General features: G+C 40.3%; 3 protein-coding genes across 4 annotated transcripts; 2 read left to right on the forward strand and 1 right to left on the reverse strand.

Moving 5' to 3' along the window:
- On the forward strand, positions 1 to 5,673 carry tatdn2 (TatD DNase domain containing 2). 2 transcript variants are annotated; one of them, XM_084542112.1, is made up of 8 exons: positions 1 to 112; positions 793 to 869; positions 1,176 to 1,464; positions 1,574 to 1,987; positions 2,151 to 3,089; positions 3,216 to 3,343; positions 3,702 to 3,885; positions 4,264 to 5,673. In XM_084542112.1, the coding sequence occupies exons 3-8, from the start codon at positions 1,186 to 1,188 to the stop codon at positions 4,402 to 4,404; spliced, it is 2,085 nt and encodes a 694-aa protein (XP_084398238.1). In that variant the 5' UTR covers positions 1 to 112; positions 793 to 869; positions 1,176 to 1,185; the 3' UTR covers positions 4,405 to 5,673. The 2 variants fall into 2 exon arrangements, with proteins under 2 accessions (XP_084398238.1, XP_084398239.1); XM_084542113.1 differs by lacking the exon at positions 793 to 869 and having other exon boundaries at positions 34 to 112.
- A 753-nt stretch (positions 5,674 to 6,426) lies between these two features.
- Positions 6,427 to 7,433, reverse strand: ghrl (ghrelin/obestatin prepropeptide; the record flags this gene model as incomplete). Its single annotated transcript, XM_084542904.1, has 4 exons — positions 6,427 to 6,446; positions 6,509 to 6,668; positions 6,767 to 6,844; positions 7,320 to 7,433. The coding sequence occupies 4 exons, from the start codon at positions 7,431 to 7,433 to the stop codon at positions 6,427 to 6,429; spliced, it is 372 nt and encodes a 123-aa protein (XP_084399030.1).
- A 1,659-nt stretch (positions 7,434 to 9,092) lies between these two features.
- On the forward strand, positions 9,093 to 14,380 carry ccdc174 (coiled-coil domain containing 174). The gene is made up of 11 exons (XM_084543077.1): positions 9,093 to 9,303; positions 9,502 to 9,609; positions 9,705 to 9,805; positions 9,887 to 9,945; positions 10,033 to 10,180; positions 10,401 to 10,496; positions 10,612 to 10,748; positions 10,859 to 10,953; positions 11,224 to 11,371; positions 11,509 to 11,661; positions 13,423 to 14,380. Exons 1-11 carry the CDS (start codon positions 9,262 to 9,264, stop codon positions 13,998 to 14,000), a joined length of 1,665 nt encoding a protein of 554 aa, XP_084399203.1. The 5' UTR covers positions 9,093 to 9,261; the 3' UTR covers positions 14,001 to 14,380.
- The last annotated feature ends 859 nt before the right edge of the window (positions 14,381 to 15,239 follow it).

Below are 15,239 nucleotides of genomic sequence, written 5' to 3' on the forward strand. Positions count from 1 at the left end.
TTATTTTGTTTTTGGCTGGGAAACGCACGAATTGTTTATAAGCTGCCAGTTAAAGATACCCACGTGGATCCCACGCAACTTCTGCCATTTTTACTGCGCAATGCCCGAGAAGGTAACCGCACTCTTCAACATAAGGCAATGCTAGCTAAATAAATTTAACAACGCAGCCAGCTAGCTAGCTAGCTAGCTAACTTTATTGGCGATAATGAAGTGATGATATTAATTGTGACCATTAAGTGTTTTGTAGCTGGGGAAATTGAAACGCAGTTTGAATCAACGAGCGAAAACCGGTCATGTTAGCTAACAGTTAATTGGCTAAAGTCACTGTCGCTAGCTAACGCACATATTTAACAGTATGTCACCGCGGTGAGTCTGTCCACTTTCGGCGCTTTTTTGTCTTCCAGAAGGAAAGTCAGACATTTAATTTAACGCTCTTGTTTTATATATGTGTAAATTAATAAAGTTTTATTGTAATTTTGTTTAAAATTGGTGTCTCCTGGTGCAACTAGCGATGCCACTTAAATATCTGGTGCATTGTGATGTGTTTAAGTGCATCATATTATTACTTTTTTATGGTTCCATTGTAATTTACGGGTATAATAGACTCATGTATAATACTGTGATGTGTACAAAACATTAAGCTATGAACCGAAAGAATTAGTCCATATCTAAATAGTGAATCTGGCAAGTTGAAAGTAATGTTTTTTTGTAGCTTTGAAGATCAGACTAACTTCTTTGTGAACATTATTGTTGTTAATTTGTCTGCATTATAAATCTTTATTCATTTTTAAGGAAGGTGAAAGCTGATCTATACGCTTAAATACTACTGTTGAATGTTGTGCATCTTTAAGGTGACATCTCAAGATCAGGTAACAAGGCTTTTAAAATGTTAGTTAGTGTGCGTTGTGGGACTATGGAAACCCTTTTTTCACTTTAGCATTTTCTTACAATTGTTACAAACTGCTTTGATAAATTACATGAGAGAGTAATAAAACTACCTGTACAGTCATAATCATTTAAGCTATAGAAGTCAGTTAAAGGATAAATGTTAATAAATGATGTTGAAGTACTTACTTATTGTACGATATTTGGTATATTGAGCAAAAGACTTGACCTGCTATTGTAGGAAAGACGACTCTGGATGGTCACACACATCTGTTTGTGTATTTGAATAGGATCTCAGAGATGGACAGCAGCAGAAAGAAGCTGAAAATTAAGTGGAAACAAACTGTCGCCACAGCCACACATCTTCAGGGGCATGCCGGCTCGGGTACACCCCTTTCCCAGAATAGATCTCAAAATGAAGATTCAGACACTTTGCCCATCAGTGACTCTCTAGGATCTGCGGGCCCAAGTCCGAACACCCCCAAGAGAAAACTCGAGGTGCTTTGTGGAAGTGTGCCCTCTTTAGTCAAGCAGAGGAAGGTCTCCGGGAAAAAATCAGAGTCATTCAAAGTTTTAGAGGTAAATCTTTACGGTGATCTCTTACCGGCAGTTGAATCAAACTAAAATCCATAAATAATTGTGTGTTTCTGATGAAGAAATTACTGATTAAACTTTATTTTTTGCATAGGATAAACCTATGAGCAACTTTCCCAAACCTGTGGAAGAGAGTGAGCAAGTATTATCACCTCCGTCTCACTCTTTTGTCTCAAAGAAGAAGGAGAGGACGCCTGAGGAGGGATCAAAGGCCATCTGCAGGCTGGCGTTGATTGCAGCCATTGGCAGCACAAGAACGAGGCACAGCACTACTAATGTCCCCAGAACTGACACTAACAGCCAGTCTTTGCCACTTGCATCTTCACCTCTACAGACTGAGGGGCTCAGTCACGCGCCCCTTGACAGAACAGTCAGCGATATAAAATGCTTCTCAAGAACACCTGACAATGAATCTGAGGAGGACGGCCCTGCCCAGAATGATCGGTGCTCCCCTCTTCAGGTGTTGGAAGGCACAGACGACATCTCTGAGGGAAAGAGAGATGAAAGGGTGAGGCAGAAATCCATGTCTTAATTTAGCCGCATGTTGTTACGGAAGACACGTTGTCATGGTTCAGGAAATATAACGCCTGTGCAATTATTATCAGAGCTGTGAGGAATACAAGCTGAACGGAGATTTTTGTGATTTTATTTTATATGCAAATGTTTTTCAGAGTGTCGTTCTTAAAAGAGATGATTTACACAAGACGCTGATTGTTCAGGGGTCTGAAGAGACCACGCCCCAAGGAAAATTGTCTGCTCCAGAAAATGAGCTCGAAGCAGAAGACTGTGACTCCCCTGTCCCTGCGTTGGAGTATATTGATCAGAGCAGCCAGAAACAACAAACTCCTTTAGTGAATACTGCAACTTCCTCCTTCACCTTTGCGTACCCTCGTGAAATCACTGAGACAATCCAGGCTGACACAGAGTTGCCTTTATTGCCATCACAGAGGACAGTCTTATTCAAGACCCCCGACCCCCCAAACATGGGCCCTCCAGAGTCATCCAGAGTTAAGACAGGGAATTTTCACTCCTCTAAAACTTCATCCCGTTTATCGGATCCCTATGCGCTGCCGCTACTCTCAAATAGAGGCGCATCAAAACGTTACTTGAACTCCACAACCTCACGCAGACAGTCAGATGGTGGCTCTTCGATGCGCCACTCCCGCTTTACCCGTGGTGACACTCCCAAGAGAAGATTGTCCTTGGGTGCCGAACCTTTGTGGACAAGTTACCCCTGCAGGGACAGCGAGGTCGGTTTCATAGACACACACTGCCATCTTGACATGCTCTATGGAAAACTCGGCTTCCGGGGGACGTTCAGAAGCTTTCGAAATTTTTACTTTAACAGCTTCGCTCCAGAGTTTCGAGGCTGTATTACTGACTTCTGCAACCCAGACATCATGGTCAGGGAGGCCCTGTGGGAGGGTTTGCTGGCTGAAGAGATGGTGTGGGGGGCTTTCGGATGCCACCCCCACTTTGCAAAAGACTACTCAAATATTCAGGAACAGAACATACTAATGGCAATGAGGCATCCAAAAGCTGTGGCATTTGGTGAGATGGGGTTGGACTACTCGCACAAAAACTCAACTGACTCCTCCAGGCAGAAAGAGGTTAGTTTGCATGAACTGAATAAAATCCAGAAACATAAACTTGATGTGGCCAAAAATATCCATTGAGGGAATAAATTGTATTCAAAACAATGTCATTGTTCTCGTTTTCTCTTCTTCTCTGTCAAGGTGTTTGAGCGTCAGCTGCATTTGGCTGTCGCCATGCGGAAACCTCTGGTGATCCACTGTAGGGATGCAGATGATGACCTGCTGGAAATCATGAAAAAGTGTGTCCCCAGAGATTACAAAATTCACAGGTCTGTGTGGAGGAAAGCTATTAATTATTTCACTTTGTGTTTTTGTGTTACATTTTGTCAGCATTTAATAAAATCATACTGCCTTGTATGATTGTTTTTTGAGACTGCAATTCAGAAATTATTAATGGTTCTGCAGTGATCATCTAATTTATTGGTCATTCCTCCATATTTCTTTTCATTGATGGTGATGAAATGTCATGAGATTGCACCTTCGCTATCTGCTTTTTGTTAAATAACTCACAGTTAAGGTTGTGCATCTAAAAAATTGTCTCATTTTTTTTTTCTCATCAAGTTCCACACGACAAGACTTCTTCAAAATGTGCATTGTTGTGCGTTTAATTACTTGTGTGGCTTCCAGGCACTGTTTCACAAACAGTTACCCAGTGATCGAGCCCTTCCTAACGGAGTTCCCCAACCTGTATGTGGGCTTCACAGCGCTGATCACCTACTCCAGTGCCACCGATGCCAGAAACGCTGTCCGCCAGATCCCTCTCAACCGCATTGTGCTGGAGACAGATGCGCCGTATTTCCTGCCAAGAAAGGTATGTCTGACCTGAGCCTGCAGTTTAATCATGCAGCGAAAAATTAAGATAATTAAAGGTCGACAAACATTCTCTAGAGGTAAAGAAATATTGAAATCCCCTCTCAAAGGATGATTTATTGATTCTGAGGAAAGATTAGATGTTGTTTGTCTCATGTTAATTAGCTTGAGCTGTTTAGTCTGACCTGGATGTGAGGTTTTATATTGATCCAAAGAAAAATCTTGTGGTAAATATTTCATACTTTTAGTGTACCTTTTAGAGTCTGAAAAAGAAATTCCACAATTCTAAGACTAGAGGAAGAAATAAGCCAGAGGAGTTAGGTCTATAACCATTATCTATGTATTCTTAGTCAGATATTTCTATGACTCCTTATCTCAGGTCGGTAGAGATGTCTGCCGGTTTTCACATCCTGGAATGGGCATCCACACGCTGCAGGAGCTGAGTCTGCTGAAGGGGGAGGACGTGGCCACGGTCCTCGACACCGTCCGCAACAACACCACTCTCCTGTACGGCGTATAACCTTCAGAGATAGAAACGCTGGTTGGTGAGACAAAAAAAAAAACATTTTTCCAAAACCATTTAGTTCCTGTGCAGATGCAGGAGAACGGAGAAGATGATTTATTTTAAACGACCTGAAAGGCTCACAAACCGATCCAGCAAGGAATAAAAATCCAAAAAAGCTGACATGAATCTGTCTGATGGAGCTGCTTTGTGTGACAGTTTGTCTGTGTTCATGCTAAATAATTCTTAAGTAGTTTTCTGTTAATTTTGTTTCTGCTGTGTTTTCACAGAACGTTGCTTGTCTGTTCTGGTTTATCTGGATGTTTGTTTCTTGCAGCTGTTGTTTGGTTTGATGCACTGGATACATATTAAAAGTCTTAATACTTAAGATATGTTTTGTTGAAGTATTCATTAACGCAGTCCTAAGTGCTGATGGAAGAAAACTCGAGCTGTAAAGTAGATGAAACAAAACAGACGTTTTTTTTTTTTTTTTTCTTTGCCTGTGAGCAATGCTGATTATTGAAGAGAGGACGATCCTGAGAGACCGGTCCATTAGCTTGCTTTGATACCACCTTGTTTGCCGCACACATTTAGCTTGAGTGCTTTTTATTTTGTAAGATGATTAGCCTCGTGACATTTTCAGGTAGTTGGAAGTATTCCGTGTGACGATTCGGTTAGTGGTAGATGGGTCGATGTGTCTCCTGTGTTATTAGGTCTGACAAGTAAAATGGGTACATATACATTTTGACAGTTTCCGAATGAAAACGTCCCTTGAAAGCCTTTCCAGAATGTAGGTCACAGCACATTTTGTTCATGGTTACGTATTATATATTGACCTACTCACTGAGAGCTGGACAGGATGTATTGCGACCTTGCTCTGTAAGGAAATGGTTCTGTATTTGCGGAATGAACACATGAGTACCAGTAGTTATAAAGACGGGGACCTCAATTAAACCAGTGTTCGGGTGATTTGTGCACAGATCCGCTTCTTTCATGATGAATAACTGGCCCATTTTTTTATTTTTATTTTTTTTATTAAATGACGATGTACAGCACATGAGAATAAAGAAGATGATTACATACATACGACCAAATTAAAGGGGCTAAAGCATATTCACTCAGCAAGTCAGTTCCTTTTGCTAAAGATGAGACGGGGACACGGAAGGTTTATTGATGCTTTCCCTTTTCATTCAGTTCACAGGTCTCTGAGGGCTCGAAGGCTGTACAGTATGTTCTGTACTGGTGTATGTACTGAGTAGTTTTAATGAGATCAAATTAGATTATCGTTAAGGTTTGAATATGAGTCACTTATCAACTGCAGTTATTGTAATTTGTGTCAATTTGTTTCTATTCAGTTTAGTTTCAGCTATTTATCTTTGCTCAGGCTGGTTTTTATTGTTTTTTTTATGTTGTATGGGACGTGTCAGGACCTAGATTTAAGCTGTTCAGAGTAGCTATTAAAAATAGAAACACTACGTCATATAAACGCCCCAATCTCGGTGAACAAATGCTTCGGAAAGACATTAGCAAATGAAAATCTGGTCTTTATTTTTATTTCAGATAACCAAAATGATGTCTTGTTTTAGTTTTTGGCTGTAATAACACTGGTCGGCCGATGTGAGATTTTACAAATAACTGATTAAAAATGTAAATGTGATGAATGTTTGATATTTACTGTACACTCTTGTGTGTGGAAATTAATTCAGAACATTTAAAATCATTATAAATTCAAGTCCTACTGTGTATATAATCCTAATTAACTTTTATCATTATTTTAATTTTATATTTTTCTCACTTAACCCCCATCCACCAACTCAACCAAAGCTCGGAAAGATGGTCATTTCGTTGGTCTTGCTCCTTCTGTTAAATTTCCCTCATGGTTTCAACTTGGTGTGTTGGTGTTTTCAGGTACTTGGACATCAGTCGTTTGCACATAAACATTTAATCACAGTCACATTTTTTTCTCCATCAGTGTTTTAATGATCAGTATCTAATGAAGGTGAAACTGGAAAGTCGTTGAGACGTTTGTGTCCAAGATCTTCAAACTGGTGACAGCCTCTCTGTAACAAAAAAAAAGAATGAAATATTAAATATGAATAATTATTTTTATTATATGTATAACCCAAATGGAGCCAGTGTTCAATCTTTAAAACAGAAGAACTGAGCAAACCTGCATTCTCCATGTTTCCCAGCAAGTTGTGAATGATCTCCTGCAGAACTTCACCGTACCTCTCAAAGTCCTCTTCTCTCAGGGTGATGCCAATTTCAACTGGAGCGCTTATCTATTTAGTGGAGGGAAACTATTACCTTACAGGGGAAGATCTTTTTGTGTGTGTGTGTGTGTGTGTGGACTTTAGTCATGAATTAGTTTTTCACTCACTGTGATGCGATTGTCGTCATTTGGTTGAATGGGCTCCTCCATGACTTGGCGACCGATTCTGGGCGACTTGCCCCTGTTCTGTGATTGAGAAAAATGAGAAAAATGTTAAGAATTGTTCATGTTATTTGAAAAATCAACAAATTTAATCATCCGCATATCCATTTTGTTAAAAATGTTATTCCATGTGGTATATTTAGAAATATGCATGATGGAAGGAAGTAAAATAAATACTGCGGTTGGACAAAAACAATTCAAAAATCCATTCAGATGCTATAAAAGGTACCTTTATTACTTTATTACATATGACAAAGGTGGATAAACGCATAGAAATTTGCAAATTTTAGTTGTTGGCACATGTAACACAATTATGTTATACGTAAATTTAGAAATGTGACAGAAATTATGAACTGAACTCATTGTGATGGCTTTAAACTACACCTTAGTGAAGTGAAGCATTTGATAAAGTTAAATAAATCAGCCACACAACTAAATTAACTCACAGAAGAGGCTGCATCCAGATGTGTTTCTTTGGTTGAAATGGAGAGTACCTTACCTGAGGTTTTTGTGAAGGGCTAAGGTAGCTGGACCCTGCGCTGGTTGACTTGCACCATAAGGTCAGAGAACACAGCAGAAAAACCAGCAGACAGGTGCTTCTTTTAAAAAACATGTTGAAGTAAAAAAACAAAAGAATCAACCTACCAGTGTTCAACGATTGAAAATCTAATCTGATACTAACACCGACCCCAACCTCTTGAAATGATCTACTTCGTTTGGGAGTCACATGGCTTTATATAACTTCCATGTTTGTTTAAAAACACACTAAACGGAAGAGTAGCACATACTTGTTCTGTCATATCTTGGCAGCACAAGATTGTTCAAACGTTTAAACTGATAACAGAGTCGACATTTCTCTGTTGTGACTCGATAACAGGGTGAGCATGTTATCTAGTCAGTGGGGTGTGGAGGTAATGCAGTGATAGAGATAAATCTAATAATTCAGCTTATCATTGTTCGCATGCTCCACGACAATACAAATAATCTTGGGACAAGAACCAGTGACCATAGAAACTACTGTTGATTGTGTTTATTTGGAGAAAACGTCAGAATATAGTTCAATAGAACAAACCACGGCTTAAGAAATTAAATCACAATTGAATCATCCGCTCTCAGCATCATGAATGTTATGGTGTTCAGAATGTGTTTAAAATGTATCTGAAAAATAGACACAGTCACAATCAATAGACAAGAAACAGCACAGCATCAAGTGTTTTGTGCAATTTTCTTTTAAAACACTTTAAATGTATGAGTTTGTACAGCTGCATCCGTGTCTGTAAGTGGGTCAGTGTTCAGTGTGCATTTAAGAGCTGGACCGCTCAGGCGATGAAGGTCATCTTCCTTCTCTGTCCTTCAGCCTGGACTGCAAAGTCTCCGTCCTGAGGGGAGCCACTCAAACTCAGGAAACAGAAAACAGGGGGGGTCCTGTACAATCCTGCGAGCTGATTTCGAAGTCCGCTGATTACATACGGCGGCAGTGAGATTTTTGAGCACGCTTTAACCATGTTTAGCAGGTGGTTTCTGTGCGAATCAAATCTGCATAATTGAATGTGGTAAGAATGACCTTGTGAAAATTTCAGAATACCGTAAGAGCCCTGCTCAATATGCCATTCAGCTATAATTGGGTTTATTTTCCAAGGTTTACTCTTAATATCTCAGAGAACAACTCTCTTTCCGAGATGCGGATGTATGCCACATCATTCATTCATTCATTCATTCATTCATTCATCTTCTGTAATCATCTCAATGTCATCTCAATATCCATGCAGCCTTAATATGTCTATGACAACTATTTACACAGTGTTAGGAAAATGGAATTTCATTGGAGGTGTTTGCTTCCTGCGGCTCATTTATTAATACCACTGAAACTGTGATGCCTCGCATGGTGCAATTTGTTGTACCGCGTAAATATTACGTGAATTTTGTTTGGTTTATGAGGAAGATGAAAACACAAATAAAATAATAAGACTCGTGTAACTGTTTAAGAGCGATGGTACGCTCTGAGAAGAATAATGACATTGACGGGCTGCAGATTATCAGTCTGTAGTGTGACATAAAAGTTTATTCTAAAATGTTGAATTCTAAATATATACTTGAATTGTTGTAGGAGAAGGTTGGAAATAATAAACTGTGGATAGACAAAACCACAATGAGAATATCAGGAGGCAAAGTCAAAGCATTTACAGATCACATGAAAATAATTAATTAAATTAAAAAAAAATAATTAAAACAAAGCTTCAGTGAGACAAAATAAAGATTTTAACAGGACTACTGAACAGGAAGTCGGGATCATTTTAAGAGCGACGCCTCTAGTTGGCCACTAGTTGGCGTCTCTCTCTCAAATGCGACATTTTGCCTGCGAGAAAGAAAACCAACGAAGAAGTCAGATTTAGCTAAGAGCAGCACCCTGGAGATTATGGCGTAGGAAATAAACCGTAAACATGGATAAAAAGAAGAAACCCTTCGACGTGACTGCTTCATCGGTGAGTTGCATATATAATCCGCTTTATGAATATTTAACTGATGTGGCTGTGTGGCGTTTATGTAAAAGATAAAAAGCTAACAGCAGCTAGCTAACTTTATGTCAGGCTAAGTTGCTAACACACTCACAGTTACAGTTGATAGAAGCTTAATAATAAACAATTAAACCTTATATTTTGACAATGGTTTGTTTCTTACAGCTAGTGGACCTTAAAGCTGAACTGTACAGGAAACAGGAACAGTTCAAACAGGAGAAACTGGGGCAAGAAAGTACCGGCGCTGGATTCAAAGCAAAACCTAAAGTCAAGGTACAGTAATGAATGATTGTGGTCCTTGAGTTCATCTGCTTGTTTAAAGCCAGTCTGTAGTTTCTAACCTCTTTCAACTTCGTGTTCTTGAGCAGAAACCTAATGTATGGAGTAAACAAAATGCAGGTGTCTCTGCAAGAGCTGAGAAAGATGCAGAGCAGCTGGCAGAGGAGCAGAACACCCTTGACACATCAAAGTGAGTTCAGTAATAAAAGAGATTTGGTTTTTATAACAGATGACCAAGACCTCCGAGTCCTCATTTCTCCTCTCACAACAGGCGCAAGTTGGAGGAGAAGGCCAGGCTTTATGAACAGATGACGAAGGGAGAGTTTCCAGGTTGGTCTGAGGTGGTCGTGAATGATCCCTGCGTAAGATTTACCTGTATGGTAAAAATGTTTTTACTCTTGTCTTATTATGCATCAGATGAAGAGACGGAGGGACTGTTCCTGGTTGACTTCACACAGAAGATTATTGACAAAAAGAGAGAAGCATTTGCACAGAAGGAGAAAGAGGATGAGGAAAAAGACAGCTTGTCACCTGTCCCTCCTCCTCAGCACCCAGACGAGGAATGGTAATGTTTGATTGATTTGTTCCTGGAGTTTGGTCTGTGAGATATTTAGTGTAGTTAGGATGTTTGAAACATGCTGCATATGTGTTAACTATGTGAAATAGAAACTTATCTTAAGTTAGTGCTGGTACTCGTACTGCTTGTCATAACAACAAGTGTTGACATTGTATAGTTTATGTTAGTTTAAGTAATAAATCATTTAAAACTTGTTGTTTCCGTGTAGGGTGGACTTTGTGGACGCTTTGGGACGATCTCGAAGATGCATGAAGAAAGATTTGCCAAGTTTTAAGAAGATGGACCTAGACTTTAAAGGCAAAGGGTAATTATTTCTATAACCCTTTAAAGGCCCATGCGATTTATTTATTGTTTTAAATGGAGAGGAGATGTGTCTTATTTGTAACTGCAACTCTTTTGATTATGACTGTCCCCCGTAGGTCAGCCTCTACTGACAAGACTTTACTCTCAGAGGACATGCGTCGAGAGCTGCAGAGGCAGGAGTGGGAGAGAGAGGAAGAGGAGGCGATGAAGAGGCCCGTTGGACCACTCCACTATGAGGATATCAGAGGACAAGGTGAGCATCAGAACAGAACATTTGTGCACACACCAGGAACAACGCCAAGAGGATCTGGTTTCCAAATGTTTCCTACCTTCACAAAAAAACATTTAACTTTCCTATCTCAGAGGCTCGAGAGCTTGGTGTGGGCTACTATGCTTTCTCTCAGGATCAAGAGCAGCGCAGAAAGCAGAGAGAAACCCTGGACATGCTCAGAGATCAGGTGAGCCGCTGAATAAATTGCTGTTGGTGGGGAACAAAAAGAGAAACTTTAAAATGAAATGCAGTATAAAGAAAGCTGCATGAAAAACTGACAATCAGTAAAGCAATTATTTACCGAATAAATTAATTCAGTCTGGGATCCCAAGTTCTTTACTTTTATTTCACTGCAAACTATTCAAAGTGACTGGAGAACAAAACATGAAAGCTTTCTAAACTTTGAATCTGAACGCTCAAACCTTTGTTTCTGTGTTACATCCGTCCTGTCCTACAGACAACAGATCAGCGCACCAAGAGAGAACGACTGAAGGAGAAGAGACAGGCCATCCTGCAGGCTCGATTGGCCAAGGTGAGGCAGAGGAAGGTGAAGAAAGCCAAGCTGGACGGCACTGAGGAAGAGGAAGGAGAGGAAGAGAATGAAGGTTAGAATTTACACCCACTAGAACTGTTATTTCGACTATAAAACAGGAGTTGTCTTGAGTAAAGACTCGGTTTGCATGCTGCTGTTGAGTGATCACATACACGCTGCTGAGGTGCTGTTTTGAATTATTCATCACAGGAGAGCAGGAGGAAGCTGAAACTATAGGGCCCTTCCCACAACCGGAGGAGTGCCCAGAGGTCAGCACACTGAAGAAGGTGGAGGTGGAGATCCAGGAGAGGAAGGACACCAAACCAGGAGTTCCTCATGTCAGGGAATGGGACAGGGGCAAAGGTAAATTGATGTAAAAATGTTAATTCAATTCAATTCAATTTTATTTATATAGCGTCAATAACAATACAAATCGTCTCAAGACGCTTTACAAAAACCCGGCCTGAAACCCCCAGAGCAAGCCTGAAGGCGACGGTGGCGAGGAAAAACTCCCTTTTAGCAGGAAGAAACCTCGAGCAGAACCCAGCTCATATGGAGGGACCCATCTGCCTAAGGCCAGCCGGGTACAGACAGAAGAAAGAGAGAAGAGAACAGCACGATAAACATACATCTGTCATAGATACACATATCTAACTAAAGCGTACATGTGGAATCTTAGATACAAACTTATGATGTTACATGACAGTTTGAAAATGTAAGAGGAATCATAGGCAGGTTGGAGAATTGTTCATTCAGGTAGGAGTGGATAACTGCAGGATTCCATGAAGACTGGGCAGGCTGATGAGACCACGACAACAGATGTAGTATAGAGCTCCACAGGAAATGCACAACTCCAGGCCAGAGATACTCACAAGAAGAAGGGGGGGGGGACACACACACACACACACAGCAGTAAACATTCTACATAGTAATAGCACGGAATTGCATGACTAGTAGTAGATAGGATATTAGAGGGCAAGAGCTCTGTGCCAGAGAAAAGAAAGTGGAGGATGCGAGAGAGGAGAGAGAAGAAAGGAGGACATGTGTTTGGTGCATCGTCCCCCCAGCAGCCTAGGCCTATAGCAGCATAACTAAGGGATGGTTTAGTCCAGCCCTAACTATAAGCTTGATCAAAAAGGAAAGTCTTAAGCCTGACCTTAAAAATAGAGAGAGTGTCTGCCTCCCGATAAGTATAATTCCTACATGGGACCCACCTATATCCAGCATTGTCATGGATATTTAGACCATTTGCATTTAAAACTACGACCAGGAGCTGAAACATCCAGTTTTTTAAGACACACATTCTAGTGCAGTGACGGTTGCCGCAGCGGTGATGTTTCTATGGTTACTTACCTTACTGAAGAGGTTGAATAAGACTCCAGAGACAAAAAAACATAATTACTCGGATTGTGAGACAAGAACAAGCAATGAACAATGCAGTAAGTATATGTCCAATTCAGTATGCAGACAAAACAATGCCCTAATCACTACTAAGAAAAAAAACAACACATATTTAAGTGCTCGCCACTGTCGGCAAGCGTTATGCTGTTCCTCCTCACTCATTTGGTGTCCTTGAAGATTCTCATTCACTCAGCTCCGGGTGTTCTTCCACAAGCCTTTTGTATTAACATCATGTAGAAACTCAAGGTTTGTTTTAAATACTTGTCCACACGGCATACAGGCCTGTATAAGTGACTCTCCTTCTCAGTTCCTTTACGTTTCTAATATTATTCCGCGTATTTTGTATGTTGAAACAGTTTAAAAAGGTTTTAAAATTCTACGTGACTAAAGTAGCCTATAAAAATAGTTATAGCTAATTTCCTTTTAGATTCTCTGGCATCATTGTCACGGTAGCATTAAAACTGGTCTACTTTCCCACTGCCACGTGTGTGCTGTGTGTATTTTTGAGGGAACTGTGGATATTTGGGTCAAAATCTGTGCAGGGGATGTGTTTTCTTTAGAAATGTGGTTAAATATTTAGAAGATTTGATGGAAACCTTTTTCTTTTCTGTCCAATATCATCCATCCATCCATACCATGCTATAATAGATTACATGCTTCTGCTGGGCCTGAAGTGGAAAGTCCTTGTAACACCACTTTTTTTCTTTTTTTTTTTTTTTCCAGAGTTCATGTTTGCTGAGTGGAAAAGTCGGCGTCGGGATGAGCGAGAGTCCGAATTTGCTCCTCCCTCCGCATACTACAGTGATGAGAAGAGACCAAAACTATGGAAGACTAAAAACCAGGAGAATAAATCCAGCATGTCCTTCAAGTGGACAAAAGGCCCAGGAGGAACGTCTGAGAACGAGGAAAAACCAAAACCTCAGCCTCAAACTGAATCCTTACCCCCTCAACCTCAACCTCAACCTCAAGAAAATCCTCCAGCAGCCTCTTCACAGCCGCCACTCCCCTCAGATGGCCCGCCACTTGCAGCTCCCCCTTTTATTCCCCAGTATCACCCTCCAGTGTTTTATCCTCCGTTTCCTCCTCCACCTCCTCCTCCTCAGTTTGCAGGCCCTCCTCATGTCTTTGCTCCATTTCCCCCTCAGTACCCGAACCAGTACCCGAACCAGTATCCGCCCCAATATCCACCTCAGCCACAGAGCCAGTCTCAGCCTGCAGACCACAGCCAGACACAGCAGCCCCCTCAGGGCCCTCCTCAGAGTCTGGACGACATGCTGTCCTTCTACAGGAACACTACCTGAGCTTTGAAATAATGTGTTTGCTGTTTAACGTGTTTCTATCTTAAGTGTAAATCCTAATTTTTAAGGAAACAACAGGAAGCAATATCTAAACTCTTAAGAGTGTCGACCTATAATAAATATTAGGAATTCAACTGGATGTTGTTCTGACTCTTATGTGTTAATCTTAGCCCAAAAATGTGTTTCAGTGTTTGTGTGTCTGTTAAGAAAGTGGAAGATTGGTAAAGGCTGAACATTTAGGTACGATATTAAAATATCCACCAGATGGTGCTATATACCTTTATGTTAAGATGTCAGCAAGTTACTAGACATCATGTTCACTGCAGTGATTTATCTTCATTTAACAGCTGCCAGTATTGTAATGATCAGTAACTGGCAAATCTATCTATTAAATCATTACTTTTAATTATTAGTTTCTGACTCTATTTGTCATAAATTGGTTAAAAAAAGTGTACATTTACACAAGGACATCTTCATATGTCTTGATTTGTCCCATCAGTAGTCTAAAAACCACTTTATTACAAAGACAAGGGAAGGAAATATTTGCTATTTCTGCACTTAACTATGAGGCTTTCATTTACAGTGTAAGTGCTTTTAAAGTTTGCGTCTGAAGGTTTTTAGTCGTCCCCTCTATCCTCCAGCTTCCTATATAATGCTGCTAGAGGCAATATATAAAGAGCTGTATAATCTATAGTGAATTTCTAATAGTAGAAAATGATTTAATAACTTTTATAATAACTCTTGTCCCTGGCAGCCACATAACCACAAAGCACTTCCACGAGACTGACCTCAGAACCACCTTATCTATGCAAAGTAATTCAGATTAAATAAAACTGATTTTAGTCCACGCTGGCCAAATACATGTACACAATAAATCAAATTCATAGCTATAATCTAGATAGAACAATGTTTCCACCACTGGATTATATTAGTTTCTTGACACCTGTTACCTCTGGTCCTGTGCCAGTCCACAGAAACCATATGAGACCTGAAACATGTCAGGAAACAAGACGGAAACTCTTCTTCAGGGGATATTTGCCAGCAGTTTGATTAATAAGCTACAACTTGACCACAGGATAAACAAGACATCACCCTTTTAGCCTCCTAGTAAGACATTTGGCCTGGTTTCTCGTCTCTCAACAGGAGAATAGGTAGTTAGCTGTGTGTGTGTTTAGTGGATCTCTTGAATGAACAAGTGGTTTATCTTCCCCGTACGGTGGATTGTCGACCCGTCTGTGACCT

The sequence above is a fragment of the Chelon labrosus genome, assembly GCF_963514085.1.
Source record: "Chelon labrosus genome assembly, chromosome: 4".
Classification (NCBI taxonomy): Eukaryota; Metazoa; Chordata; class Actinopteri; order Mugiliformes; family Mugilidae; genus Chelon; species Chelon labrosus.

Excerpts from the sequence above, each read along its gene's own strand:
- tatdn2 (XM_084542112.1), top strand. The coding sequence starts at position 1,186 with ATGGACAGCAGCAGAAAGAAGCTGAAAATTAAGTGGAAACAAACTGTC. Across the intron at positions 1,988-2,150 it reads AGGGAAAGAGAGATGAAAGG|AGTGTCGTTCTTAAAAGAGA; the intron begins GTGAGGCAGAAA and ends AATGTTTTTCAG. Across the intron at positions 3,886-4,263 it reads CGTATTTCCTGCCAAGAAAG|GTCGGTAGAGATGTCTGCCG; the intron begins GTATGTCTGACC and ends TCCTTATCTCAG.
- ccdc174 (XM_084543077.1), top strand. The coding sequence starts at position 9,262 with ATGGATAAAAAGAAGAAACCCTTCGACGTGACTGCTTCATCG. Across the intron at positions 9,946-10,032 it reads GACGAAGGGAGAGTTTCCAG|ATGAAGAGACGGAGGGACTG; the intron begins GTTGGTCTGAGG and ends ATTATGCATCAG. Across the intron at positions 10,749-10,858 it reads TGAGGATATCAGAGGACAAG|AGGCTCGAGAGCTTGGTGTG; the intron begins GTGAGCATCAGA and ends TTCCTATCTCAG.